Source organism: Lepisosteus platostomus, chromosome 8 (genome assembly GCF_059453375.1).
Source record: "Lepisosteus platostomus isolate fLepPlt1 chromosome 8, fLepPlt1.hap1, whole genome shotgun sequence".
NCBI lineage: Eukaryota > Metazoa > Chordata > Actinopteri > Semionotiformes > Lepisosteidae > Lepisosteus > Lepisosteus platostomus.
The window spans coordinates 60,101,401-60,117,030 of NC_142618.1; the positions used below are offsets into that span (position 1 = coordinate 60,101,401).

The window sequence follows — 15,630 nt, forward strand, 5'->3', positions numbered from 1 at the left end:
AGGTCCTGTATATTTTTGCGCACAGGAGAGATTGGGGGAGGGAGCATTCCGATTTCCCTATACAGTTTTTTACAGCTTTTTTTTTTCTTGTCTTTTTCTGGGGTTGTGTAATTCCAATTTGATTACGTAATGGAAACTTGCACCTGTTAGTTACTGAATCCAAATAACATTTTCAGTTCAATTTAAATCACTATATGCCCTTGTGCCTCATATAACTAAGGCAGTGAAAGTTAAAAGAGATTTTATTTAGTACACTTCAGCTGGTGATCTTACACTTCTTATTTAATAGTGAAGCATTCTCAGGAAATTTCATATATATTGGAACACATGGGGGTGTGTTGAGTTTAAAACACCCGTTCATACAGTACATCCTGATGGTTTTCCTTGTTTCAGAACAAAACATTGTTCACAAATACATCAAAGGTATTTTTGTCAGGGTCACAGCATATTAAATAAGAACTGTTCCAAACATTTCAGTCCTCCCCCAGAATAGAGGAAAACACTCTGGCATCTCTGTGCCCCAAGAGACCCAGTTGCTATGGTTACCTCTGCACAATCGCGCAGGCCTGTATCAATCACTTACTGAGAGCAGCATTTCAAGTCACGCAATATGGGCAAAACATTTCCACAGTCAATTGGGTCTTTATTTATCTAGTGTTACACCAGTTTCAGATGCAGACTGGGTCTTTGTAGGTTCTGTTGTGTAATGGCTCTTCTAACAGCTACCTAATTTGAGTGGTATGTTAAAATAATAGATGACTTTTTCATTCACTGTTCACGGTATGTTAGTTATATTTTTAAACATTGTATTTGACATGGGCCGTGCCTACAGGCCCTGAAACATGCTGGTATGAAGCTTTCTCTTTGCTATTCTTTGACGAATAAGTCAGACGATGTTTTTTTTTTACCCAAACTATTTTATAAACAGTAAAAAAAAACAACAACAAAGAAGACGTTTACGTCTTGGCCAGGCGGATGTCAAAAGGATGTTGGCTGTAAAAAGTAAATCAAGAGACAGCTTCACTTAAAGTCGAAATGTATCAGTATAGCAAGAGCTTTGTACAAGTAGAATTTAGAAAAAAACACCTACAACAGATTTTTGTTCAAAGCATCACAGACACCATCCCGTGTAAAACATGGTTCTTTTTACACGTGGCACGTTCTTTAATTCCTACAACTGTGATCGCATATACTGTATATCCCCGTTCCCCATGAACTTCTGAACTTTTATTTTGCCTGTTGATAACTGGCCCACCCAGTTCCTACCATGTTCTCCTCAGCCAAAACACCACGGCGGCCATGACTCACAGCCGAGAGGCTGCGTGGTGGAAAACTGGCCGTAACCCAGGGTCTGCAAGTTCATCCCATCAGCTCACCGGCCCGCTGTGCCCTTCACACACGGCTTGCTCACAGGGTCCTCTAAGCAGTTGAAAAAGGCATTGTCCCACTTCCCTAGGTATCTTTGAGCAAGCCAGGGCCTGCTGGACTTTGGCATTTAGAGAGGTCACTACACTGTGGCTCAGGATCTGCGCCTGTGGCTGGAAGGTTGCCGGTTTGTATCCCGCGGCCGGCAGAGGAATCCTACTCCACTGGGCCCCTGAGCAAGGCCCTTCACCCCAACTGCTCCAGGGGCGCTGTATAAATGGCTGACCCTGCGCTCTGACCCCCAGCTTCTCTCCCTGTCTGCGTGTCTCATGGAAAGCAAGCTGGGGAATGCGCAAAGACAAATTCCTAATGCAAGAAATTGTTTATGGCCAATAAAGTGATCTGATCTTATCTTTTGTTTTCCAGTTTTTCTCGACCACTTGGGAATTCCAGCTCTCTCTGCTATGAAGTAAGTCCTTCTGTGACTTTATCCTGAGATATCCACGCTGAGATATTACCACAAAAGAATACATTGCCTCCTGCAGCTCACTGAGATGTATTCCCCTGTACGGTAAGCACACAACAACACATTCGTCACGTTGTCTGGTTTTGTGCAGTAATAGGACAAGGGGCATTCTGGAGTTAACAAGACCATTTTAAAATTATATCCAACTTGCAGGAATTAGATATTTTTCCCAGTTGTTATAAACAAAGGGATTAATCATTGCTTCGTGATGTCAAAAGTTTAAAAAGTTGCCAACAAACTCTTAAGGGGTTGAATGGGCTCATCCAGCTGTTGATTTGTCTTGTTCAATTATCAATCAATCAAGAGCCAGAGAGATTCCTTGAGTCTTGCTCACAGCATAGTCTCAGAGAAAGAGACGATCAGCGAATGAATTGTATTTTTCTTTAGATTTTACCTGCTCCGTAAAAGCTGTGGCGGCTCAAGGAGCAGCTAAGAAGACTAGCCTTTTTTTTTTCAGAAACCGCCTCCATGCAAGCAGTCAGAGTGTGACTGAAAGCGAACAAACTACGGCCTTTGGCAAAGCCAACCGGAACACGTCTGTGCAAAGGAATCAACACATCGTCAGGAGTCCGAAATACCTGGACGAGCTTGCTTTTGTTTGTTTGACGCATGCGTCTTCCACACTTCACTGTTAGAACGAAACTAACATGAAGCGATATATATATATATTTTCTATTATTTTATTTCAATATTACTGTGATGGCAAATCACACACTTTGGATGAGTCAAAGGTTAATTAATTACTCACGATCAGCCCTGTCAGATATTCCTCCAGGGCTCAGCCCACAAAGCCAGGCTCTGCCTTTGATTCTGTGGCCCGTTGTTGTACCCGTGACGCCAACATGCACCAGTCTCACACAACCCTCCATCTCCAATGCCACTTTCCAGGATTGTGTCATACGTGTGCCGCTGGCGTTACATTTTACCCACTGGGTGCCAGTGCTGTTCTCTGCTGCTTAGAAAAACTGACTTTCTTTTGCGAGATGACAAAATGACAGAAATGCACTTTGAAATTTTTAAAAAGTAAAAAAAAAAAGACCTTCTTTTCTCATCTCACCTCAAGCAATAGTTCACTCTCTGTGACACTGCTTCCCACTGGCAGGCTGTCTTTCCTGGAGTCTTGACTGGCTGCCTGGCTGATGTGCTTTCTGGATGGCTTCTCTTGAATCGCTGTAAGAAAGATGTTTTCGGTGGTGATCACACACATGCTGCATGAAAGGCTGTGTTCAGCTGCAGTATAACGCTGCAAAACAGCACAAAAATCATGGGTGATTGCTGTCATTAATCACCAACGATCTGCCTGCTGTCCGATACGTGTTGTCGTTGATACAGTGATTATTGAAAGGGACTCTCGGAATGCCATCTAACGATACAATTAGCATACTGTACCACAGGTGCTTGAATGGCTTTTATTGCTGGGAAGTGAGATTTAAAAAAAATCTTCTGTATTGACGTATTGTCAAGGTACAGTATAGTGTATCTTACGCAACTGTTGTTATGCAAAAATATGGTGGTTTTAAGTTTTTTTTAGCATGAGGAAGGCATTCTAAGAAAATCCCTTTTTGACATGCCAAATTTCCTGTGGTGTGAGACATGCACAACATCGAGGCTGACTGTGTTTCATTCTCACGACAATTTCTAAACTGCATTTAAAACCACCCTACCACAAAATGCTATTCAAAATTTATTTCTGACATCTTGTTTAGAATTTTCGCATTTCTGTACTTTTTAAAACAGTGCAATTCTTATTTAGGATCCAGTAACAACAGAATAAAAACAAGGTTTTAATTATTTAGGAAGTTATTTAAATAAAATGCAATTAAATTGTCTGGTAACCAAAATCAGTAAGTGCAAATGACTGAATGGATGCATTAAAAAGTTTAAAAGTGACTAAAATACAATAAATGCTTCTGATTTTATTATTACAGAAAGTAAAGTCTACAAATAACTTTTCAAAATAAGATACACTTAAAATATGGCATCTTAATATTGTATCATGTTTGCCTATTATTATGCATCAGAATATATTTTTCTTTTTTAAAATATTTAATGTATTGAGCGCATTGTAAAACCTTGAAGAAAAATAAAATTCGATTCTGAAATTCGATTTCAGACACTTTATGACTGGAGAAACTCAGAGTGCCCTCACCATTATAAACAATTTTTCCAATTCAGAGTATTTAACTTCTAATTGTGACCACACTCTGATTCTCATCTTTTTGTTCTTTAAAGACTTAACATCAGATCGTAATGATCAGATAAATATTTTGACAATAGCAAAGTAGAATGAATGTTTTTTTTTTGGAGTTTTCTGGATTAAATCTACACAATACGGCCAGCTGGTTGCTCTTTACTTTTTATTGGGAGTCAGAGGTGGACAGTGTTAACAGGGCATGTGAAGAATCTGATTTCCTGATTGGCACAGGCCAGTAAGTAAGTATTTTGGCAGTAATGCGATCAATTAAAGCTCCACTTCACTTCAGTCCTTTCACCCTGTAATGCCCAGCCAAAACAAAAGCTGATTCTAATGTGACATTTAGTCTCTCGATGTTATTAACGAGTAGTTTGCCATCTTTTATGTGATTGTCTTCCATTCCCAACAAGGGCTTATTAAATGTGGCAAACCCCTCGGCTGTCACTGTTAATAAAACCTCCATATGTGAGCAATATGGAAGCCTGACGGAACTAATATTCTTTTACTTTCTGAAAATCACACAAAGTAATGTGCAATTTACCTGTAAATCAGGCATTTTTGGTGACATTACAGACAACTAATACAAAACATCAAATATATACTGAATATTTTAAAGAACAGTTTAAAGAACAGTCCATCACAAGTTAAGAATATTAAATAAACCAGGTGCGGTTTCATAAATCTTCCTACAGCAAAAAGTATTTTGAAACTTTGCTGGCATTTAAATATTTACCTGGCTTAAAGAACTCAAGAACTCAGTTTTAACAATGTGTCTGTAAATGACGATGCATTATGTGACGATTGTTCTGAGACTCTTAATTTCTGTCTAACATTTGTATTTCATGATTCAGATGCATGCAATGGAAGTTTGCCGCCAGCCAACAGAGCCTACATTCAGAAACAAAAGAGTATTCTGTGAGTTTTACGGCAGTGGTGGACAAGTGCTTGTAGAGCTCAGGTGACCCTTCGGCTCCTTACAGCCACCAGCGCTTCCTGGTGCTGTTCAGGCATGAGAGGTGAACCGAGCGAGTGTTACAGACAAGGTATGGCTCCTCTGGAATTCAGAGGAGAACATCCGCAGGAATTGCAGGGTTTAAGGGAATGCCCTATCGCCTCAGGCTAAAAAAATTAATGCACAGAGAAGACTATGAGGAAACATGATACAAGTATTCAAGTATTCAAACTCCGCAAAGACACAGGGTTAGGGGACATGTTCAGAATGAACAAGTGGAAACCATGTGGAAGTGTGTTCGGGGTTGAGAACAGAGGCACTTCTTTACCCAAAGAGTGGTGGGAGTGTGGCGCAAGCTACCCAGCCTTGTTGTTGAAGCCGATACCCTGGCTTCTTTCAAGAAACAGCTGGATGACATCCTTGGTTCCTTGGATCAATAAGCTATTAAAACCAAATGAGAGGGATATGGGTAATCTTTGTAATCTTTCTTTTGTTCTTGGGTTCCAATGACCCAGCATTAATGGTATTACAGACAGCAGCAGAAATTAAACCATGTTCCCACAGCACAAAAGACAATACAATTTAACTATGATACCACTCTGTCCCTTTTTTCCTTAACAAGGAATGAGCACATGGGGTACACTTTGATTACTGCGATAATCATTTGAGCTAACAGGCTCATTTGAGAACTCTGTGTCATACTGGGCTGTGAAAGGCTGCCTTTAACCATGCAGTGACCCTCACAAACCCAATAAAAAAAACGTGTAAGCTCAAAGATATTATCCATGGAAAGAAATCTCTTTCAATTCCAGATCCAACATGGCATTTGAGAAAACCAAATATCTCCAGCTGAAACTGATTGTAATGTGCTATTTCTAAATTCTAACTTATCCCAGACTTTGTTTAACTTACTCACACACCACTTACCAATGTAAACTGGACTGACTGTATTCATCTCCACAGAACTGTTTACTTATTTTCGGCAGAAATGTTCTTCCCACCTAAGGATAGGCATTGTATAATCACCTAGTTCTTTCCTGACTGTAAAATACACCCAAGAAGATCATTCCAACCACAAATATTATTGCTTATATACTCTTCTCAATCCAGCCTCAGTTGCTCATGACTTAGTAATCACCCTTCACACCTTATGAAAACTTTGGAGAGGATATGAATTCAGCAAATACAAATAAATGGAATGAAATGGAATCATTATTTATTAAAGGTTTGCCTTAAAAGCTTAAAGTTATTTTATTCATTTTGGTCATTTGCTTTTCACAAAAAACAGAGCAGAACTCAAACATACTGTATGCACTCGGTAAAGAGTTAGGTAGCACATCTCTGCTTCATGTAGTGCAACTAAATACACAGGAGCTGAACTTTTTCAGTCTTGAACAGGCAAGAGTACAAGGAGACCCGATACCAGTGTTTAAAATCCTTAAAGGCACTGAAAAGGTCAGCTTATGAACCAGAGGACTCAAGTGAAATCTTTATGGAAGTGCATTTAAAAGTGAGGACAGGAGGTACTTCTTTGCCCAAAGGGTGCAAAGGGTGGTGGAAGTGTGGAACAAGCTACCCAGCCGTGTGGTTGAAGCCCAAACCCTGGCTTCATTCAAGACACGTCTGGAGGAGATCCTGGGATTAATTACCTACAAACTACCAATCAAGCTAGACGAGCTGATTAGCTCCTCTCGTCTGCGGCCTTTCTTCTGTTCAGTTGACTGTTTTACAAGCGCCAGTGGCAGAGCTGGAAACCTGGCTCTCTGCTTCAGACACATATTTTCATTACTATCTAGTGCACTTATCACACTGCCCAGTGTAGTTTACTCAGTCACCATGTCCACAATTGTGCAGAAAATTTACAATGCAGTTCTAGAATATATCAGTATGACTGGCTTTAGTCCCGTTAGGCTTTAAAAAAAAATAATGCTGAGGCTTGCCAAAGTCTTTTGGTATCTGTTTTATGAGATAAGTGGCTGTGGCATATTACTAAGGCGATCCAGAGAACATTCACATTGCTGCGATTGTTATACTGGGACTCACTTGGCATAGTCAGATGTTCAAAGAGAAGTCTGACAGAAAACAACTTAAACGCTCCTTTGGCTGAGATGTTCTTTGAGAAACAGGATTAGTAAAAGTAGAGCTGTCTTTCGAACTGGAGCGCTGCAAAACCTAGGGTTTTGTACTTTTTTGTTTTCTTGATTTCTTTGCATCCTGACGTGAGCCTTTTACAATGACACGTGTAACACATAACTAACTTTCAGATTCCAGAGCCAGATTTCAGACCATTCTGAGCATTTCCCTGAAATGTCAAGAAAGGTTTTCCAACACTACACATAACTGAATGAAAAACACAGTGTGGTGAATATGATCATTTCTTTTATTCAAGACTCAGATTACTCATTTAATATTTTCAAATTATCATTGGTATTTTGGCAGATACTGATTTTTTTTTTCTGTGATTATACTTTTTCTGGAGTCTGTTTAGGCAAGAGGTACATCATTGAGTCATGAGGTGTGGTCAGGCCAGCTTTCATTGTGAACTACTGCACAATCCACACTCCCAAGCCCTGCACTTATTGTGTAGTTCTTATTAGACACTCATAATGCATCACCTACGCAACATATCTCACCTGCTTCTGCTTAGAGCCTGACAAGAGGTGAGAGTGCATTTTCCCATTGAGGTTGATCTTTATTTTCAATAGCCCTGAGGTTTACTGTAGGTGTAATTAAACATTCCTATGAGATTTGAAAGTACAATTGCGCATAGAAACATTAAATTCCATCTGCTTCAGAAGTATTTATCCAGCACGGATTGAGCAACAATGGTGATTGCTTCCATGAGAGTGGAAAGTGGAGGAAGATGAAAGTAAATCAGACGAAATCCCAGTTTCCTCATTTGGCAAACAACTTCCACTTTGCGTGGGAATGAAAAGGATGATGTCCGTAAAGGGGACAGATTCTGAATGCGAACAATACGCCAAAATCTCAGTGAGATTTTGATTATACCTGGAAGGTTTTGAAAAATGGATCAACAGTACAGTACTTGTGTTCATTCATGTCCTCTTCCCTGGGACATGACACATTTTTAAACAGATTCCAGAAGCTAAAAAAAATGTGTTTTCTGCATTACCTTTACTTGGAGTTCTAAAAGACAACCCAACCATAAAAATACAGCGATGAAAGTTAGCAGAAACCTTCACAAACAGTTCCTTAAAGCCCAGGAGCAACACGTGCAGTTTCCTGCAAAAGACACTGAGCAGGAGCTGTGATGCACAGGGCATGTCCACACCCCCTTGCTCGAATAAAACTTCTATTAGTAGAGAATATTGATTCTCCAATAATTCAATCATTCGAATAATTACGCTTCGTCTTGGCACAGACAACTGAGTCTCTGAAAGAAAAGAAAAAATCTAAACTTGCACGAGTGTGATCTGTGCAGCACCTCGCACACAACAGTAGTGTGTCTTTTCTCTGCCTGCCCTCTGTGTTGCCAACACTACTGCAGTCTTCATTACAAACAAGTCAACATAACCTCAAATTACGCTCTTTTACTCTGGCGATGGAGGGTCTGCTCTGGTCTGACCAAATCAAAATGTATGGCTTTTCACTCACGTAAAGCATGAATACACAGCACGTCAGATAGTGTTATACTTCATACATCCCCGGAAGACACAGGGCATTCTAGCCCAGCTAGGAAATGAGTCATTGATGAAAGTCTTAGTGATTGGTTGAAGGTGTCTGCCAATATATTTTTTTCACATTGCCAATCTCAATACCGGGATGAACATATAACCTGATCATCCCGACATTTTGCATGCATGGCAGTAATCCATTCTTCACCACATCTGATGGAAGGTGGGTACTGTACTGTATATACTGTTGCTGCTGGCCAGGCTAGTTCAATATGGTACAAGAGATAAAAACAATCTGAAGAGCAATCTGGTTTATTTGCCGATTTCTAGATTTAAAAGTCTACCTCAATGCAAGCTCCTGGCCGAATTCAGCCTGCAGATACACATTGGGCACAAGGACTGCGCACTACAACACAGGCATGAGAGTCGGCTGAAGCACCAGGCAAAACTACTGTACACCTTCACCAACACATATTGTATAATCCCAGTTTTGAGAACGGTTTGCCCGGTAGTGTTTTCTTTTTCCGGTTTCTTATACTCAGTCTTTCAGAGCAGCGTGACAAACCCTGGTGTTAGAAAAACAGGGTCACACTCCAATGAACACCAGCACAGTCCTTACTAGTGTCACTGCACAATCCACAGGATGTCCCAGGAATCATGATAATAATGATAATAATAATAATAATAATAATAATAATAATTGCTTCCATTATATAGCGCTTTTCTGGACACTCCACTCAAAGTGCTTTACAGGTAATGGGGACTCCCCTCCACCACCACCAATGGTTGGTGGTATCAAATATTGGTAAACCAATATTTACCAAAAGACAGGAAAAAGAAACAACGCCTGCTGGTCGAGACTGCCTTGGTCTCAGTGGTCCCATTATCCACTTAGTAACTTACCTTTAAAATCACACTGAATAGTATACAGAGTCTGTTCCGTGGCAGAAGGTTACAATGAAGAAAAAACTATTTTCTACTCGAGTTCAAATTTGAGGGGCTGCCTTTAGAGCTACCAATCAAGGCGTGCTTTGCTACACACCACAAACACACTTAAGTTGCTGAAGTCCTCCTGCATCTTTTGACAGCGTTTCCCCGCGTTCCCTGCAATGTCTCAGGGAAACGCCAGCGTAAAACGCAGTTTCAGAAGCGCTCCCCGCGAGGTGAAAGGGCGGTGGCTTTCTCCGGGCTGGTTGAGAAAGGCAGGGGTGCCCATGTTTCCTGAGCCCCTCGGTCCCGGCCCGGCCGCCTTGCGTGCGCGGAGAGCGCACAGCCCCCGCTCCCGGGGAGGCGTGTGAGCGGGCGGCCGCTGGCAGCAAGCCCGTGTGCCATTAGCCTATCGCCGCACCCCCCACTGCCGCCCCGCCTCGGAGCAGCCGAGGGAGAGCGCAGGGCTGACCACCGGAGCCGCGCCGTGTCACGCAACCTACCCGTCTGTCAATCCGCGCTCTTCCCTGACAGCGCCTTGGCACACGGTCAAGCCCTTGCGTGCGAGCCGGCAAGCCGCATTAGCCCATAAAGAATTTCATAATAACAACAGCTGTTAAATATTGATGACTGCTGGCAAACCCTGAATGCTCTCCATAAAGGGTAAGCCTGCAATGTAATGGAACCTAATTCTTCATTATACGTTGTATCAAATGTCCGGAACTTTTCTTTTTTTTTTTTAGGTAATGCGGCGTGAAATCAGGCACCGACTGGCAGGTGCTGCGAAGTTTATTTAATGTTTTTTCTTGTTATGCATTTTCCTAAAAACAAACAAACAAACCAACAAAAACAAAAAAAAAAACAAAAACAGTTTTGTACTTAAATTTCGAGGCGTTTAAATTGCTGCGCTCCGTCTAGTGAGAATCACTGCTGTTTTTTTTTTCTCGGCAGTGAAACACTGGTGTGCTCGTGTGAAGTCAGGAGAGTCTGTGATACGCACAGTGAAAATTAAAAAGCCATTACTTGGGTGAGTTCTTCTCCCCATATAATCTACTGCATTGTGTCTCTGAGAGAGAAAATGAGGTTCCTCTGCATACTTGTACCAACTAAATACTGTATGTACTTTAAGACTTAAAGAAATAAAGAATATGCAAGATGTTTAGTGCTTACTAAATTACTATATAAGTCTATATTTGCATATACAAGGCGTTCCACTTCACGTAATAGACATTTTCACCGATACATAAAAGAATACCAGGCTCCTTTGTTTTAAAAATAAATAAATGACTTGGAAATTATTTTAATGCTAAAATCTCTCAAAGTATGGAAACGCTGTGACATTTGAAGGCTGGGATAAAAACAGCTTTAGGCACGAAATAAAATAAATGAGAATGCAATCAAATCCGCACAGCCCCTTGCTCTATTTGTGCTGTAGGACAGCGGACGCTCGTAAGGGTCACGCACATCGTATTAGTTCTCGCAGGAGGGAAACGGCAGACATAATCTGTCGGCAGAGATTACTGACGACTGAGTGAATTTCATGGAAAGCAGTAGCGAGCCCAGAAACGGCACTTCATACAAGGGACATGTTTCTGTGCTCCCGCGCTGAAAACAAAGGGATCATTTATAATTACAGTTACAACGCAGTTGGAAGTGATATAAAACATTCATATTTCCAACATATCAACAGTGTCTGCCTCAAAGCATCTGGATTTTAGTCCAATATAATTAATTAAAAGATAAACATTCTGTTATTTTCACGATGTTTCTCAGAATCGTTTTTAGCCCTCTAACCAAAGATCCAGTTACGTCCTGTTTCTCTTGCCTACATTCAAGTCTTAATTCAGTACATTTTACAGTCAGTTGACAATATACCCGGCTAGGCGTTGATGTTGACTGCAGGACTGCATTTTAACTGTCATTTGCCACGGTCTCAGAAGACTCAAAAATTAATTATTTAAGTCCTGCAGTTTCTAAAAATTAAAAAAAAAAATACAATCTAGGCAAAGACAAGACATGCCAGCTGTTTTTCAAGAAAAAAAAATCTGTGTTGCAGAGAATTTTTTTTTCTTTGATGTCCTGCTCTGGAAATAAAGCAGTTTTTTGTATTCGTATACTGGTATAAGAAATATTATTAAAAAAAACCCTTTGAACTGCGAGCATTTGGAAAAATAGCCAGAAGAATGTTAATATTACAGCATGATTAGAAAAAAAGTCAATAAGAAAAATATGTCCTATGTGATGTTTGATGTTTTTAAGAGAAAACAGACAGAACAAGTACAGTAACTGTTGTAATTTAACAAGTTCTCGATCTCTGCCCCTCTGATCGTCATATCATATGACATACTGTAAGATACCACAACACACAGCATACAGATAAGTATTCTTTTCTTTACTAGTTAATTAAATTAAGTTCTTCAAATAAGAAGAGATAGGCACTGAAAGAAAAGGATGTGAATCATGTTTTAGAAAAAAACCCATGAATGCCGGTCGATGTGTTCTGAACGTTGCACACCAATAAAACACCAAGTAGACAGTAGGAGAGGCAAAGAGTCCTGAAGGAAACCGAGTCATTCAGGATTTGATCCGTCAGTGGGAGGACATGGGTGGGAATTCCATTGTTTATGAAAAAAAAAATGACTCAGACTCGCTTATGTCTTCAAGGTCAGACTTTTTTTTAGAAATAAAAAAGGAACAGTTTTCCTCTGATACGTTTACCTAAATATATTGTGTTTATTTTGTGTTTGAAGTCTCTTTTTTTGCCCCGGCCAGCCACTCAGATGCAGGAGGCTGGCTCTTCCTGCTGGATTGCTATCACTCGTTCCCATGCTGTAGTTCCCCTACAGATGTGTGGCGCAGCTTAGCAGGGGAGGCTAACAGGGATCGTCCTGTAGAGCCGGTCCTGGAAGGTTTCTAGGTAGCGCATAAATTTCCCAACACTTGGGAACAGCTTGACTCTGACCAGCTGAGCTGGTGGTTTGCAAACTTCACTATTTGCCCAGTTTCTGAAAATTAAATTCTCAACACCCCACAGTGCTCAGTGACCACACTGGGCCATGCCTGGCTCAATTGAGCAGAATCACTCGCTAAATCGATCAAAACTCACAGGCCTTCCAATTCCTTACTGAGTGATAACTGGAGGGTGACCTGGAAGACCTGCTGGATTGTGACTCTGTGAGGCTAGAGCTGTCCACTGATGTGAAGCCATTGCAGACTGTTCCCAGCAAAACAAACTGACTCCCAGAATTACTGTACACTGTAATGAACATGCTTTTCACAAGTCTGTTTAGAAACTGTTGTACGCCCTGTCCAAAAGATATTGAACCTGAAAAGTTTGTGTCTCAAAACGGTACCCTGTGACGGCAGTGGAGTGAAACATGTTTATGTCCTTTCTTGTCAAACGAAAAATATATCACTAGTAAATCCCTAAATGATGGGGTCAGAAGTTTTTGTGTGTGAAAAATATTCCCAGTTGTATCTCAACTTCAGCCAAGTAGGAGAAACATTTAAATTTAGTCATCTGTTTCATGAGAAAGAGTTATGAACAAACCACTGCATTTAATTCACTGTTAGTTTACTACAGAGCGCCACTGGATGTTTTTTACACCAAGTAACATATAAATAAAAAAGATTAAACATTTTTCAAATCAACTTTAGTTATCTGAAGTTCAATTCCATATGTTGCTTTAGATGAAAGGCTCATCTTATGTCTAGAAGACATTTGAGAATCTGCTATAAGTAACAGATGCTTAAAACAAAGAACCAGCAATAATAAAGATATTTAACAGCATTTATAAGTTATGATTACAAATGTGAAAACTGACTGTTTAAAGTCCTAGAGCTCACATTAAATTTTATCTATAAACAACTTCTGGACCAAACTGAACAAAAAACGTCTATATTGAAATGTAGTGTGACTAATTCACAAAGTTCTAGCTGTAGAACAATAAAAAAGTTTTCTTTTACGTGTTTATTCTATTAAGAATATTATTATTTAATCTGTTTCAGTCACATCACAATGCCAGACACAGATAATGATTTCCAGTGTTTTTGGTTTTTGAAATGTCACTGTTAGAGCCATCCTGTTTACCTCTTGCGAAAATGCCGAAAGTTTTCCCAAGATTCTTCTTCAAAACAGTTTTTCCTCCACACATTTGGCAAATATTCCTGCATGTGACGCAGACCATTAAAGATACTTCCCTAATGTATTAATTTACCTTACACAACAGCTTTACACACAGCTTTTAGGGGAATAATTCATTATTACAGTAGGAGCACTGCACTGTCAACGGAGAGGGGGAGTGGAAGGTTTTTATAAAAGAGGGAAGATCAAACTGTACCAAATTCCCTACTACAGTAGATCTGTATACATTTGAGAGGGTCCCAGATCTTTGGTCCTGAGCTTGCTTTCCGCCTAGAGCTTGCATGTTTCCCTATGTGCACTTGTGTTTTTGTGGGGGCTTTGGTTTCCTATAGACCAAAGGCAGGCTGTCTTTGACATCTCTCAACTGACCGGGCAGAGTGTGTGTATGTCCTGTGATGAACTGGTACTGACCAGGGTGAGTGTGGTGTGTGTGTGTGTGCCCTGTGATGGACTGGTACTGTCCAGGGTGTGTACTACCTTGAGCCTTGTCTCCGTCAGGTCAGGTTTCAGCCCACCACGACCCTTAAAGGGTAAAGCAGTTATTGAACATGGAAGGATGGATACACATTTAAGAAGGTACTGTATGAATTAGAAAACACGGCATGTCTTGGACTTGGTGATGTACTACATTTTCCCACCACTCAGTCAAAAATGTCCCTCTCATATTCTGTACTGCATCTGTTTCCACTCAAGTGTCTGAATAGTCCTCTGGTGCTGCTTTAAGCAAGTCTGAATCAGTCACTTGCGCTGCATTTTTCAAAACCCTTTCAAGGAAATCAATTCTTTGATGTGCATAAACATCTGAAAGCAGAGAACCTGAAATGCTGGCACAATGAGTCAAAATCTAGATTCACAGTCATTTATAATAGGAGATAAGCAATAAACTGTATCTACTTATTTCCTTTCTCTGGTAACTAATCTTAACCTTGTCCAGTTCTCATGGAAAAATGCTAAGATGGAATTTCTGTTTGATATACTGTATGGTTCCATTGCATGATTTTACAGAAAATGTTTGCTTTTACACAGCAGTCAAGATTTAGTGATTGTATTTATTTTATTATAGCTCCATGGTAAGTTGAGCTTGATTTTGCATTGCAGACACACATTGATCCTTGAAGCTGAACCAGTTAGAGAATTAGGCTTGAAGTGGACACTGGATTGGGTTAGCAATTAGTTATAAATACACAGATTCATGAACAACAGTCTTTCCTCCTTGCCAAAGGAAAACCAGATTATTTCCCAGTTTCAGCATTCTCCTCCAATAATGGCTGGGTAGCTTGTTCCATACTCACACAATCCTTCTCAGTTTTAAATACTTTTCCAAGAAGATGCCTCTGAGGATTGTAAATTATCAGGTCTCCTCTCTTCAAGACTAAAAGTTTCTGTACTTTCAGATTTAAGCTCCCTGTTATCATAGTGTTTACCAATCATATTGCAATGTTTTTTTTTCTTATAATATAAGCATCTTCGGGAGATCTGTTGTAAAGCTGACAGATCATGAACTCTCCCTTTTCAGATCCAATTCCTTTGATCTGCCAGCAGGGCAGCTGGAAGCTAATTGCAGTATTCACTGAGGCGTCTTCTGAAAATTATGAAAAAGAAACAGGATTGTTTCTGTAAAAGTATTTGGAGATGTTTTTACTCCTCGTGGACTTTTTCTTTTACAATTTATCACAACTTTTCGGAATGTGTCGGATTGTGTCCGATGGAGTAATTACCTTTACTTCTGCTTGAGAGCTATATCCTAAGCTGCAATTTGCTGAAGATCTCGTACATAAAACGGTGGAAAAGAAATCGTCTGTCTGCAGGATCAAATGAGCAACAGTGCTTTGGATCTTGGCAGCTCAATTGTCAGTGCAGGATGTGAGCATAAATCTTTGCACATGA

At 40.2% G+C, this 15,630-nt stretch overlaps 1 protein-coding gene across 2 annotated transcripts in view; it reads right to left on the reverse strand.

Moving 5' to 3' along the window:
* The window catches only part of LOC148657637 (aryl hydrocarbon receptor repressor-like), a 91,641-nt gene that overhangs the window by 21,512 nt on the left and 54,499 nt on the right, over nucleotides 1-15,630 (reverse strand). Inside the window, exons 1-2 of one of the 2 annotated variants that reach the window (XM_088644145.1) lie at nucleotides 9,576-9,880; nucleotides 2,949-3,061 (exon numbers count right to left, since the gene is read on the reverse strand). Coding sequence is in view for 1 of the 2 variants with exons in the window: in XM_088644144.1 (XP_088500270.1) it covers nucleotides 2,949-3,061 (113 nt within the window). In the remaining variant the exon portion in view is untranslated. Of the gene's footprint in view, nucleotides 1-2,948; nucleotides 3,062-9,575; nucleotides 9,881-15,630 lie in introns of those variants that run through there. The other variant, XM_088644144.1, reaches the window with a different exon arrangement.